The 14,901-nt window shown below is 35.1% G+C and overlaps 1 protein-coding gene across 3 annotated transcripts; it reads right to left on the bottom strand.

The window, feature by feature from the left end:
• Window positions 1–762: 762 nt before the first annotated feature.
• Window positions 763–14,348, bottom strand: LOC114244249 (coiled-coil domain-containing protein 6). 3 transcript variants are annotated; one of them, XM_028176006.2, is made up of 10 exons: window positions 14,096–14,348; window positions 13,889–14,018; window positions 13,678–13,768; window positions 12,391–12,540; window positions 11,177–11,320; window positions 9,511–9,650; window positions 8,022–8,099; window positions 6,509–6,716; window positions 5,054–5,167; window positions 763–3,791 (listed from the first exon to the last, which is right to left on the bottom strand). In XM_028176006.2, the coding sequence occupies exons 1-10, from the start codon at window positions 14,118–14,120 to the stop codon at window positions 3,654–3,656; spliced, it is 1,218 nt and encodes a 405-aa protein (XP_028031807.2). In that variant the 5' UTR covers window positions 14,121–14,348; the 3' UTR covers window positions 763–3,653. The 3 variants fall into 3 exon arrangements, with proteins under 3 accessions (XP_028031807.2, XP_089592895.1, XP_089592896.1); XM_089736769.1 differs by having other exon boundaries at window positions 8,022–8,090; XM_089736770.1 differs by lacking the exon at window positions 8,022–8,099.
• Window positions 14,349–14,901: the final 553 nt, after the last annotated feature.

Genomic DNA, 14,901 nt, shown 5'->3' with positions numbered 1-14,901 from the left:
TAGTTAAGGTACTTTCTTATCTACTTTTTTTAAGTACCATTTTCTCCTCTCTTTATAATCTGATTTTTTTGTTTACTAACTATTGCCAAGCTTTCAGCAGCAAAATTTCCCAGACTCAAGAGTGGGGCATCCTTGACCGTATACAATAGCCCACAGACAGCCCACGGAGTTTCTCGCCAGATCTTCTGTGGGTCGCGAACACTGGTCTTGCTAGGACTAGTGTTAGCAAATTCTCTGAGGTTGAGTCCGTGAGCTCACCTACTCATTCGGGCGTAGGTAGAATAACCGCTTAGGCTACCAGCGAATAGGTAGGGAAAAACTATACAATTGAGACAATGGAAACTTTGAGCTGGTCTCTAGAATGGAGCGGAAGAATACACATATATCTACGCATTGTTTAGTTATCTTAGAAAGTAAGTGTCGAGCGGTACCGGAGTCTGTCACAAGTCCATAAACACCATAACGTGAAATTTACTAAAATTGCCCTCAAATCGAAAAGCATGACTGATTACCCACTGAAATAGGCAGGAAAGTTCTACTCGTCCATGATCAGTTTGCCATAACTTCTTTTTCTTGCCCTTATTCCACTGTGGAATCGGCGAAGCATGTCCTGTTTTTTTCCATTCAGGCCTATCATATATCACCTCTGCACTCATGCCCTTGAATGTGGAGAGTTCGCTCTCCGTCTACGCTAGACTTTAAGCACTTCTACCCATCGCCTAGTGTAGTCCACTAAATAAAAGGTTAAGAAAAACCCAAACAAAATATTTATGCGCATTATTTATTTTTTTATTATAACATGAAAAAAAAAGTTACGTGAATATTTGCATGATTAAGTTCGAGAACAAAATTCACTACTCCCACAAGTAAACATCGAACACAACAATTCCCTTGAGGGCACATTATAACATACATAACAATAATATTTATTTATCAATCATATTTTCGTTGTGTAGGAGTAGGATTCACCTCAAACCTGATGGTGTGCTCTCGATAACAACGTTACTTCAGATATTGTGTTGAACGCTTTTGAAATGTAATCCAATCACATTCCGTTTTCATTTAAAAAAAAAAATCAATATGCAAGATACCGAGAGCATTCCTATAAATTATGTTTTACAAATTATTATATCTTTAATAGTAAACACAAAGATATATTATTACACAGCCTTATAACATAAAACCCACTGCCGCAATTTCTTTAAGCCCGGATATATTTTGTTAATAATTATCTAAACTATCTAGGACTACGCTACGGAATGGGAATGTTGACAAATTATTGGTACTATCGATTTATTACGAGGTGTACGAGGCTCGCCCCGTAGCCGAAAGTAGTCGAGTATATTAGACGAAAAATAATATTAATTATACGATTTTTTCGTTGGAACACGTGTTAGCAACGTCGTCAGGTTTAAGCCCCGTGAGCTCACCTACTAGTTAAGGTTACGCTGAAATAGCCTCAAGGCTATCCAGCTAACCAATAAAGTTCTGTGAATTATATTATGTTGGCAATTTATTTTTTTATTATTATTTATCATTTAATATTGGTGTCTTATTAACCGTTTAATATCTCTGAAAATACATAAGTGTACAAACCGGAAAATGTGGCTTTTTGGGTTCTTCAAACGAGTCCATCGTATTTTAATCATTTTACTGGGAGGTTATTTCATAACATCCCATCTCACTCATTCCATAATTAATTTCATACTAATCAACTTTGTTTCATTTCATTCAAATATAGAAAAACGAAAATGTGTATGTAATGAAAGGGACAAAACTTAGCAAGTCCAGGCGATTTATGTTAATAAATAAATAAATAAAAGGGTGGAGTTCGAAGACCCTTTTCCGGAACGAAAATCTTTATTATCATAATGTATTCATAATAAAAAAAAACATATAATATTTTTTAGGTTAAATATTAATTGATAATGTTTAATACAGTACTGAATTTATATTTAAATAAAACAAATCGTCGTTTGCAAATTTGAAATCTCTTATGTGTATAAATGTAGTTTTCGAGAAATTCTAATAAAACTACCTACTGAAAAAAAAATGCAATATTTTTAGCACATATATTAGAATACAATAAAATCAATGATCTACAATAAAATGCAAACTAACACTTAGGGTTTTTTTAAGATTGACGCGTAATAAAGTGAAATATTGTGATATGCACATTTGAGTTTTTGCTGAGTATAGGTATTCAGAATAGCTTTCACAATAATTATATGATAATTTATTTTTGGCGCAAAATTTCACATAAGAGATTTTAAATTTGCAACAGCGAAACATCAATTTAATATTGAGGGTACATAATATACAATCGGCCGTGCATAATGCTCGTCTGCTCCGACCTCGATACTAGCACGCACAAACAAGCGCAAAATAGAAAGGGACAGAGATAGAGATAGAAGGGGACAGAAAGTCACACGGAGGGCCGTAACGTTTTTCTCTCACGTAACGATTTTTATCAACTCCAAGAGCAAGCTGAATTAAGAAACTTCATTCCAATTATCACTATTAGATTATGAATATTTAATTACTAGCTTTTACCCGTGTCTCCATTATTTTTTTTTTTCTAGATGATAGATAACTGTGCCCTTTTCTGTAACCTTACACATATGCCGAATGTAATGATAATTGGTTGCGTACTTAAGAGGTGAAAGCGTAACAAACAAACCAACTCACTTTCGCGTTATATACATTGATTAGTATGGATATTTACAATACGTGTCGGAGTATGTCCTGAATCTGAACCAAGGATCTCGCGCTTCAGGTCATTTTTATTATGTTACATTGTGTGCAATGTAACACTACTTCATTTATATTTCACCGATTTTTTTTACTGCCCTGTCCATTATAACGTGTTGAAGTTAATAAAGACTACTCCATGTGGTGGATTTTAATTAAAATGATAGTCTCAAGTAATTTTTAATTTTTTCCGCCCAACATACTCTAAGCTGCCTTATAACCTTAATTAAGCTACGTGTCTCAGAAGCAATTATGTTTTAGAAAGCAATACCGTAAAATATCTTTATTTTTATTTATTAAGTGTATTTCATAAATTACGAACAGTTCTAATAATTTATCAACATTTCCATTGAAAAAAAAGGCGACCATGGAGTCTTCATCACGTGTATGTTTTATTACTATTTATCGTTTTTGAATAAATTCACCAATCGTGGCCAACGCATAAAAATTGACAAATTTTACACAAAAATGGATTATACATATATTCTGAAATCAGAATTTTGTCATATATAGGGTATAATAATAAAGCTCCAAGCGAATTAATAAACGGGAAATTGACGTTTCATATTTTTATTCGATTTATATTTCGATACAAATTTATAAATTCGAAACGCGACTAAGAAGAAGTTTAAACGAACAAAAACGTATATGTACTTTCAAAGAAATATGTAAATATAAAGCGGATTCGCGATCGACGTGGGCAGTGAGCAATTTAAATTCGCGCCTTCAAACGGGCAGCGCTGTTCGAAACGTCACAAGTCAGCAAATGAGTTTACGTTCATTGCGATCAATATCAATCGAGGTCGAAGCGAGGCGGGACAACGCGGTAGGAATCAGGCTCGAGGAGGATTGTGGTTTCTTCGCGTTTGTAGACGCGTGAGGTCCCGCATCATACGGCGCGTTTAGTCTTTCGAGGAGGTGTCCATGGGACTGGCGGGCTGCAGTAGCGAGGGCGGCGCCGGCCCCCCCGCCTCCCGCCCCGGCAGCGGCGCGCCCGCCGGCACCGCTGGCTTCACGAACCTGTCGCTCGGACGACGACCCTGTGCCACGTACATTTGTAATGTCACTAATAAATACAATTTTGAAGTCGTCGTGGCCTAACGGATAAGACGTCCGGTGCGTTCGTGTTGAGCGATGCACCGGTGTTCGAATCTCAGGCGAGTACAAATTTTTCTAATGAAATACGTACTCAACAAATGTTCACGATTGATTTCCACGGTTAAGGAATAACATCGTGTAATAAAAATGAAACCCGCAAAATTATAATTTGCGTAATCACTGGTGGTAGGACCTCTTGTGAGTCCGCACGGGTAGGTACCAACATCCCGCCTATTTTTGCCGTGAAGCAGTAATGCGTTTCTAAGGTCTCAGTACAAAGGCTGCCCCACTCTTCAAACCGAAACGCATTAATGCTTCACGGTTAAAATAGGCAGGGTGGTGGTACCTACTCGTGCGGACTCATAAGAGGTCCTACCACCAGTAGCCCGTGCGGACTCACAAGAGGTGCTACCCAGGGCCTTGAAACTGCAATACTTTAAGACAAATTTTTTTTTGTAGGGAAACTAGCGATTTCTTGTAGCGGATGCCCCTATGCTTATATGTTGTTAAAGTTAAGGCATTTAATTATTGTATAACTAAACACAGAAAGTAAAAAAAATAAAAATCATGCAAGTCTTTGTTTATTATAGACAAATTGATTAAAATTTGTGATTTTTAAAAATTTACAACATCCTTCATTAAAAATAAAATATAGGATCGGTAAATGTTACTGTCATCTACAGGAGGAATGAGAAACTAATCGAAGCGAAGCCATCTAGTGGTCGACGCCCGTAAACATTTTGGTTGAGTGCTCGAGTTGCTTATTATAACCTTTTTAAATTTTTTTTTACTGCTTAAATGGGTGGACGAGCTCACAGCTTACCTGGTGTTACGTGGTAACTGGAGCCCATAAACATCTACAACATAAATGCGCCACCCACCTTGAGTTATAAGTTCTTAGGTCTCAGTATAGTTACAAAAATTTTGCGGGTTTGATTTTTATTACACGATGTTATTCCTTCACCGTGCAAGTCAATCGTGAACATTTTTGACAAGTACGTATTTCATCAGAAAAATTGGTACCCGCCTGCGGGATTCACACACCGTCGCATCGCTAGACACGAATGCAACGGACGTCTTATCCTTTAGGCCACGACGACTTCTAAAACCACAGACTAATTTATGTGTATTATCTATGGTCCTACCACCAGTAAATTATTACCTACGATGTGATGTTATTTTTTTGTAAACGGTGCTTACATACCTGTGCATTGAGGTGTAGTCCCGGGCGCAAGCCGGCCCCGCTGGGTAGCAGGGGGGAGGCGTATGGCGACAGCGGGCGCGACCCACCCGGCGACGACACGCTGCGTGACCGCGCCTGTATTGTAAACCCAACGTTCAACGGGCTAGTCAACTTGCGTTGTATTTAACAAACTAGCGACCCGCCCTCGCTTTGCTTCGGAAACATTAAACTTTATTATTGATAGGCGAAGCCCGCCATGTTGCGCGCGGTACGATGCTATTCTAAAAAAAGTAGCCTAAGTTACTCCTTATATCATCAGCTACCTGTCAGTGAAAGTCCCGTCAAAATCGCTGCAGCGGTTCCAGAGATTAGCCGGAACAAACAGACAGACAGAGAGGCAGACAAAAATTGTAAAAAATGTTATTTTGGTGTATGTACCGTATATATATATTCATATGCATGTAGTAAAAAGCGGTTATTTCAATACTACAAACAGACACTCTAATTTTATTTATATGTATAGATTAAATACCGAAACTTTAAAATTTAAATTTATTTTTAAACTATAATTTTTTCATTATATTTTTTGCTACATTTTAACACTAAAAATCCGACTGGCTGGGCTTTTGAGTTTTTGAGAGTTCGGTGTTTAGGGGTTTTTGCGAAGAAGATATGGAAATGATGTTAACATTGAGGTGTATGAGGTTTTAGGTAGTTTTTAAGGGACACAATAACTAAAATAAAACAAACTGAGTTGAGAAAAGATAAGATTTACAATATTTTGCCGGTCGTCGTTGCGCGCGCCTAGGGCACGTGCTTTCTGGCTCAGAGATCTCCGTTTCAGCTGGGGGGGTAAGGCGGCGGCGGGCGCGGTATCACACGTTCGAATATTTGGTTCCGTTATATCATTTTATTACCACTGGATAAAAAAATATTCACGAACGAAGTCGCAGTTACCGTTAGTATACCATGATGAATTTATTAAAAAAGGGTCTTGGATAAACTTACACTTGCAATAAAAAAAAATTAAGGGATTTTATGACCTGGTAGCTAAGACCTTTAGGTCAAGTCTTATTTTAATTTTAATGAAAACTTTTATACATGAAAAATTATATTATGAAATGAAATGAAATTGATTAATATGAAACATGGCATGAAATGAAATGAAATCAGATGAGATGATATGGGATGAAATATAATCTCAGTAAAATGGTGGTCATTTACTGAGACTTTTTCAGTGGACTTTTTGGAGATCCAGAGATGTTACGTTCTGCAGCTTTGTTTCATTTTCGCACATTTGTGCACTTTCCCAGATACTAAACAGTTAATAAACCACCATTATTACACATTTAAACCTGAAGAAACACTAAATAGACAAAATAAAACAAATCACAAAACTTCACTCCCCGTGTTCCCGTCAAAAAGTCCACTTATTGCAAGTGGTAATATAATAATAATAATGAACGACGAACTCACACCGAAAGTTTCATTAAATTGCCTTTCTTCTTCCATCTCCAGCGAGGACTCGCTCTCGGACAGATGGCGACATAGCGCCTCGCGGCGTTCCACCTCTTGCTGGAGTTTCCTTTGCAAACGCAAATTTTCTTCCCTAATGTGTTTTTCTTCTAAAGCAAACCGATGCATCTTCTCTTTATTTTCATTCTGTGACACCGCCAACTGATTTCTGTAAATTTAAGATAACGTACACATTATTAAAGGTTTTAATGCAGTTTGTGTGCTCACAGAAAAACAGAGCATAAATAACTAAGGCTGAATAACTAAAACTTCTATAGATAGAGCCGGCAGTGATTTTATGGATATATTGCAGAAAAAGAACTGGCAGTATTAATATCGAAACCTTTACTTACACTTATATAAAACTAGTTTTTATGTCATTTACTACTGGTGACAAGGCGTAATGTAAGCTCGCGCGGGTACGTACCGCCGCTTTATCTATCTCTGCCGCGAAACAGTGCACGAGTTCCGTTTTTAAGGATGGGTCATCCGTTACACTAAACAATTGAGATTTCGGTTTCATATGTAGTCGGGCGGTGCATTCACATTATGATGTTTACGGTATCCGATAACAGCTGAAAATCAGGTGGTCCGGGAGAGCTTTCACTATTATACGCAATATAAAAAAATCGAGTTTAAAACTCATTTAGCGCGTACGAATAATTTCTATACTGAATTGAAGTAATCGCACGTGAGGTTTAGATGTATAAACCCATTAGTAGTACAGCGTCATTTGTGTAAATTTGATAAACGGATATAAATGAAAATCTATTCCATTGTATTTTGAAAAAAAAATATAATATTAAAGACATTCTAGCTGTAAAAATGGAAGACGAAACGAAGCCTTGCTTTTATTCTTTTCATTTTTTCGAGAATTGCGTTTTATTTTCACGCTTATTTAAGCCTGCGAGGGAAAATGCTCTAACTCATGTTATGCCAAATTGTGTAAAGGATGGTCAGTACATTGATCTGTGGTTTTTCAACTATGGCAATCGGCACTGAATAGATTTCGAAACGAGATTTTTAACACCTATCAAAAAAAACACCATATGGTTTTAGTAAAGTTGCGTTGACACGGCTCGAAAATATGAATAAAACTATGAAGTAACTTAAGGACTATGTCTATGACCTTTAAATATGATAGCGTCATGTTTAAAAGTTTTTTTTTTGTATTGACGGACTGCTGATCTCACCGTCCATCTCGTGTTTGGTTGGACAGAAGTCCATAGACAATGAAAGCTGTCGGCCACATCGAAATAAAAGTGGAAATCGCAATACTGTTATAACAAGGCTACCTTATCCTTCAGACCGAAACAAACATGTAGAATAATGGTACCCATTCGCGACGGCTTATTATGATACGACCTAAGCCATTATACAATAACTCGGGCTAATGGTGTTATAAAGTTACAGCGCCTGCATAAGTTACGTACTAATTAGATAACATTTTGATGAATGTAAATGAAATTTTTACCTTAATTTGACGACCTCAGAACGAAGGGTCTGGATGTGATTGCTGAGATTAGATGCTGTGTCACCATTACTAATGTCCCTAGCAAGAATATGCATTCATTAATCGTGACAAACATGTTTAATTACACATAAACAAAAAGATGTGATATAATATACAGTGAACAAATATAGTTACAACCTCTACGTGTTATGTTAATTCAAAACAAATAATAATATGGTTTACTTTAAAGCAAAATTATTGGGTACATTTAATTGAATAAGCTAGACAAGAAATAATAAAATATGAAGCTTTTATTGTATTGTATTATTATAATTCAAGTTATGATTGAAAGGCAATCAATCATGCAAAGTAAATCAAATTAATAAACGATTTAAAAAACACTTTAATTGTTTAATATCCAGTTCATTTTGATATACAATTTTTCGGTTGTTTCAATTAACACTTGGAACTTTTTAAAGAAAAATCCTAAGTTCAAAAAATAAACTGAACACAAGACATTTTTGGTTCGTTGTATGGAAAAGATAAAATAGGTATAAATTTCCAAAACATATTTTACGGCATGTAACACAGATTATGTAATGTTAACAAGCTTCAGATTGCTTTCTCACGAAAAGTGGATGATGCCCATAGATCTGGTCAGCCAGATCGATTTAGAAGGTGGAAATCACAATACTATTGTAATGCGGCTACACTACGAAGAATGTAGTGAATCAACAAATCTGTTTGGAAGCAATATCATAATAACTGTTCAGCTACATGATTACCTTATACCCTGTACTCTCAGTAAGAGGGTAGATAAGGGTCATGAACATTCGACTGCAGCACTAAGCATAATGTTTCTCTTTATTGCTTTTACCTAACTCATATAATATTGGGCTTTACTGATTCTACCATCCTGCCTGATAGATGAAAAATGTAGGTGGGACAATATTGAGTCAACCTTTCTATGACAAAAGTATAGCCAAATGAACACTACTAAAGTTACCTACAAAAAAAAATTCGCCTTAGGATATTTGATATCCCTTGGTTTTAACTGTTTTAGTTGTAGTTACAATAGAGATGTTCTTTTGTGAAAAATTAAGAAATGTTCAGTCGTCGCTAATACATAATTTGTTCAGTATTAGTGAGCATTTGTAGTTGTATTGGTGCTGATCTCAATCTATAACGGGCTATAGCTACAAATCAGGTTGCCATTTTAATGAGATATATATATTGGAGGCAATTTGGCTTGTTTCGAAAATATCAGATACGTTTAACGCTTCGACTTCTTTTTGTTTAAAATGGTATAATACATATTAGGTACTAATTGGCACAACGAATAAATGCAAATGTTGACAAAAAAAAATTTGGTCATATAAGAAAACAGTAAATATATGTATTCGAAGCATTGAAATTATAAGACATATAATTAAACGATTAAAGTTTTTTTAGTCAAGAAACTTTGTAAAATACAATGCATGTCTGTTTATAATTATATCAAGATTTTCACCTAGGACTTGCGGGATCGGAAACTGGTTGATCCAATCTTATCTGCAGCGAACGTTTTTCAGCCTCTAGCTTGTCCATTCGCTTCCAAAGTCTATTCACAAGCGCTTCTTGCTCTTGTTCTAATGTATTCTCTAATTCAACCTGGAATATTTTGTTGAGAATTAATGTTTAAGTTTATGTTAATCTTCTTGAGCAAAATAATTTTTCTAAGCAATATTCCATACATAAAACGTAAAATGGTGCACAAAGGTACGTAACTCAGGGCTAGGCTCCAACACAACATCAACATAAAGTTGTGAAGCAGGAATTTAGAGGATGTGTAATGGTAATTGATGGCATCAAAAAGGTATTAGTGATAGTTGTGTTTCAATAGTCTAATCAGTAAATGCAGACTAATTTCACATTTGATATAAGACTGACTACACAACTAGACACTTCAAACTCGACCTTTCTTGCTAATTCATTAATTAGAGGTTTTGTGCTGTAGAATTAACAATAACTAGAGGTCCCGCAGTAGTCGAAATTCGACTATAATTAATTGGAATTGTAAGTGTGTACACTATTATGATTGTATTTTATACTTCTATAATCACAAATTTCGCCAAGACTACACTATAAAAAATATTAACAAATTTATCAACAACACAACAACAACACATTTATAGTCGGATTTTTAATTAGACGAAGCCAGCTGACAGTAGCTAATGTCACTTTGTGAAATAATGTTGCTATATTTAAAGTAATAGTGATGCGTTCAGTTCTCGTTCAATCACATAAATGAACAATGAGTGTGAAGAGTTACTCATTAATTTCAAACTATAAAAGAATATTATTTATATTTTACAATAAAATTGTATTAAAGTGATCCAATATAATAATATGTTACTAGTAGTATGTAACTACAATCAGTTTTTTTTTATTTTCATTACCTATGTACCTATAATTGTTATATTTTATACATCTATAGTTTCAACTATATGATGCATTGGAAATAGGACAGTCTTACAAGCTTCCTCGCAATGTTTTTCTTAATGTTTAAAACACTCGGTATTCAGTACAGGTAGATACCATAGGAACACAATGTTTCGTCGAAAACTCGTTGGTATGTACAAAGCACGGCTAAAATTCGAACCCCGTGCCCGATATCGGCAGTTCGGCACACTAACTATTCACTAGACAATCGAGGCAATTTCATTAATTCAGGAGTTTTTTCAATCGTTCACTTTGTCACAACACTATTTTTATTTCATCAAAAACTGACAACACAGTAAACGTCAGTTTACTTCGTCTAATAAAAAATCCAACTATAATCTCAATTTGACAACAGACGTCAAGAACAAAAGTTTGACAATAAATAGTATACATGCGTGTGTGCGTCAAATACATGGTATGTAGTGTGTGTAATGTTTTCTTTATTGATTTAATGTATCTTTTACGCAATATTAAAAAAAAAAATTACCATTGTGCACTTCTTCTCTATATTCTCTATAAGTGTGGAAAATTTCACACTCCTCCGACCGCGCAAGTTTAGTAAAAAGGGATACAACGTTTTTGCTTCACGTATTAATATATAGATATTTGCATGTCCATTCGGTTTGTTGAGCAATACTTCTTATACTACTTATTGAATAAAACAACTAAACTATCATATTTTATTATCATGTTACCTTTTCTCTACGCAGTCTTTCCAAATTCGTTTGCTTTGCAAGAGTCTCAGCCTCAAGTTTTTCTATTTTTCTCATCAATTTATTTACCAAACATTCCTGCTCTTGTTCCAATGTTTGTTCAAGACGACACTTTTCTTGTCTCAACTGAAATATTTTAGATACTAGTACACTTGAACATCTATCTCGATAATTCTCCAGGTGAAATGAATTAAAAACAATTCAAATTTGGTAAGAATAAAGACATGTGATATTAACTCACAAAAGTAGTCCTAATCTAATTATTGTAGGTTTCTTATTTTCAAGTATAAATGCTAACAAAAAGAGCATCAATTACTGATAATAATAAGTTAAATAATTTACAATCCAAATGTTGGTTCTTTCTGTTTTATTCTATTTGGTAATCTTTTAAATTATTGTATCACCAGCCAAATTCATCAGTACTGCCTGGAAACACTTCAGTTGTTTATTCACAATTTCATAAGATCATTTTTGCCATGTATTATCCTACTTTTAAATGAACTTAATTAACTCTGTTCACTGTTGTTCACCCAGCACTATGACAGACATGCCCTTCTTCAAACAAAGCTTATAGAGTTCATGACAGCAGGTAGAACATTGGCTGTGTATTGCTGACATCCATTAGTGTCAGTAACACTGTTTCAAGAGAAACAAAAATAATTACACAGGAAGTAAAAAGGTAATTTCTGAACCAAATCATTTTTAAAGGTAAACACAAAAATGACCTGATTTTTTAAAAATAAAAACTAGGTAAATCCTATTCTTTTTTAAATGGTGATGAGAAATAAAAAAAAGCTTTCCTGAAAATATGCATGCATTGTTTTTTTTTTGACTTGTCATAAGAACTATTATAATTTTTTTGTTTGTTGTTAAAGCCAGCAAATGATGTAGATCAGGTCAACAATTTAATCTATTCCACAATGGTTTTGCCAAAAATCTTATGGCCAAAAACATTTTTTCACTGACCAAAAATCTGTAGAAATACATTAATAATTGGTGAAACCACTAACACAAGAACAGATGATCCACACCCCACCCACTCACAAAAACTCTTGCAAAGTACAAATCATCTATAGATTTTATAATAATATGTCGGACAAAACTACCACATCTCTATATTGAAATATATTTTTTTATCATTTGAAAAACTATGGGCAGTTTACTAGGGGGAAAAAAGCTGTATGTAGCTGAATTACCTGATTTAATTTTCTTGATAAATCATTAGTAAGGCATTCCTCTTCACGCTCATAGTGATGTGCTAATGTCTCTTTTTCTTTCTTTAAAGCTTGTATTTTTTTCAGCAATGTATTAGATATATATTCTTCCTCTTGTTCAGCTTTTGCTTGCTGTAAATTAAATAATAGGACTTCATCATAAACAATATAAATTTTAAATTGAGAAATAAACAAATTGAGAATCTAAGAATAAAATGCTATCTTCCACACATCTTATTGGGAGATAACAATAAGTAGATAAAAGTTTTTAACGCCTGGAGGATAAGGCGCATGGTGTAATTAAATTGAGCAACGCAACCTTTGTTGAAATCCCTCAAGCCTGTCCCAATTTTTCTAATGAAATAGATTTTAGACTTTATTGAAAAATATCTCAGTGACATATTGACAGTTATGAGATAACATAGTATAATAAAATCAAAGCTGCAAAAAATTTACATAATTGCCACATGATTGAGAAATACACCTCAAAACCCAAACAGGTTGGCTGTATTCATGTTTCAATGTCTATGGGCTATGATACCCACTTAACTTAAATACTTTTGAATAAATGTATACATATAAATATTTAAAAAACCCAGACAAAGAGCAAACAAATGTTTGTTTAATGTGCCCAATGGAAATGAGTCCACAAAGTCGTTGTGGCCTAACAGATAAGACGTCCGGTGCATTTGTATGAAGTCATCGTGGCCTAACGGATAAGACGTCCGGTGCATTCGTGTGAAGTCGTCGCGGCCTTACTGATAAGACGTCCAATGCATTCGTGTTGATCGATGCCCCAGTGTTTGAATCTTAGGCGGGTACCAATTTTTCTAATGAAATACGTACTCAACAAATGTTCACGATTGATTTCCACGGTGAAGGAATAACATCGTGTAATAAAAATGAAACCCGCAAAATTAAAATTTGCATAATTACTGGTGGTAGGACCTCTTGTGAGTCTGCATGGGTGGGTACCACCACACCGCCTATATGCCGTGAAGCAGTAATGCGTTTCGGTTTGAAGGGTAGGGTAGCCGTTGTAACTATACTTGAGACCTTAGAACTTATATCTCAAGGTGGGTGGCGCATTTACGTTGTGGATGTCTATGGGCTCCAGTAACCACTTAACACCAGATGGGCTGTGAGCTCGTCCACTCATCTAAGCAATAAAAAAAAAAAAATAAAAAAAAAAAATACTCAGCCCAGCTGGCAGGGCTAACATCTGTGGCATCAAATCAGTCATAAAAACAACTAATTGGTTTTACTTACAATTGAAACTGATGCTTGTCTCAAAGACCGGTTTTCTTCTTGCAAAGCTTTCACACGAAGTTTGTAAGTATCTAACTCCACTTTCAAAACTCTACAAGTAAAAGTCACATCTTAGAAACAACACTAAAAGTGTAATGTTATATCTATTCTCTTAGCATATGTTATCGAACATGAGTCTTCAAGATGGTATCTGTTCAAATATTGAACATACCTATTTTGTTGCTGTAGAGATTCAATTCTTTTCTGTAGTTGATCACGAGAAACAGTACTCGGAGGAAGCATTGCGCCACCGTCAAGTGAACTGGAGTCACTTTCGGACGCCGAATCTGCCATTTTATGACCTACAATATACTAAGTATATGAAGAACATATCACACAAAACAATGATTTTTTAACAATAAGTTTATTTGAAACATACCTGGTGAAGTTACAGAATCATCCATTTGCACGAGTAACTAGAACAGCAACAAAATGTCAAAATTCCGATTTAACTATCAATGAAAATTATATTTTTTTACGAGAAATTACTATTGTATTTTTTTTAGTAATATCAATCACTATTACGATCAAATCTTTAACAAGAAACAGCGTTAAAAAATTGTTTGTAGGAGAAAACCCTTGCTTTAGACTTGCAGAACAACCATAGAGTTTTTTTTCTGAAATCGTTCTTTGAGTGTATTATCTATGACGATCTACAACTTGTAAATTAAATATATTATCTATGGTTCTGAAGTTTTTTCAAACAGTTGGGCTCTGTAGGTCAATTATGAAAATTAGTCGATTATCGATGGTTTATCTAAACTGACAAAAGGTACGTCATTGAGTGTATTTTGATCCCTCTATCACTTTTCGACAAATTGATACCCTGAACCACGAACTCCTATACCTATCTAAGAGTCTTCTTGTAAGTTTCATCCCATACAAGTAAACGTAAACTGTTTTTCTGCAATAAGGTCATACTTCCATTATTTTTTTTTTATTGCCTTTGTAGGCAGACGAGCGTACGGCCCACCTGATGGTAAGTGGTTACCGTCGCCCATGGACTTCAGCAATGCCAGGAGCAGAGCCAAGCCGCTGCCTACTGCTTAATACTCTCCACAAGCCTCGTTTGAAGAAGGACATGTCATAGCGTTCGGGAAACACCGTGGAGGGGAGCTCATTCCATAGCCGGATGGTACGTGGCAAAAAATACCTCTGGAAACGCACTGTGGATGACCGCAGTGG

This window comes from Bombyx mandarina, chromosome 22, assembly GCF_030267445.1.
Source record: "Bombyx mandarina strain Sakado chromosome 22, ASM3026744v2".
NCBI lineage: Eukaryota > Metazoa > Arthropoda > Insecta > Lepidoptera > Bombycidae > Bombyx > Bombyx mandarina.
The sequence above is the reverse complement of the archived record's forward strand: the minus strand, read 5'-3'. Positions and strand labels throughout refer to the sequence as shown.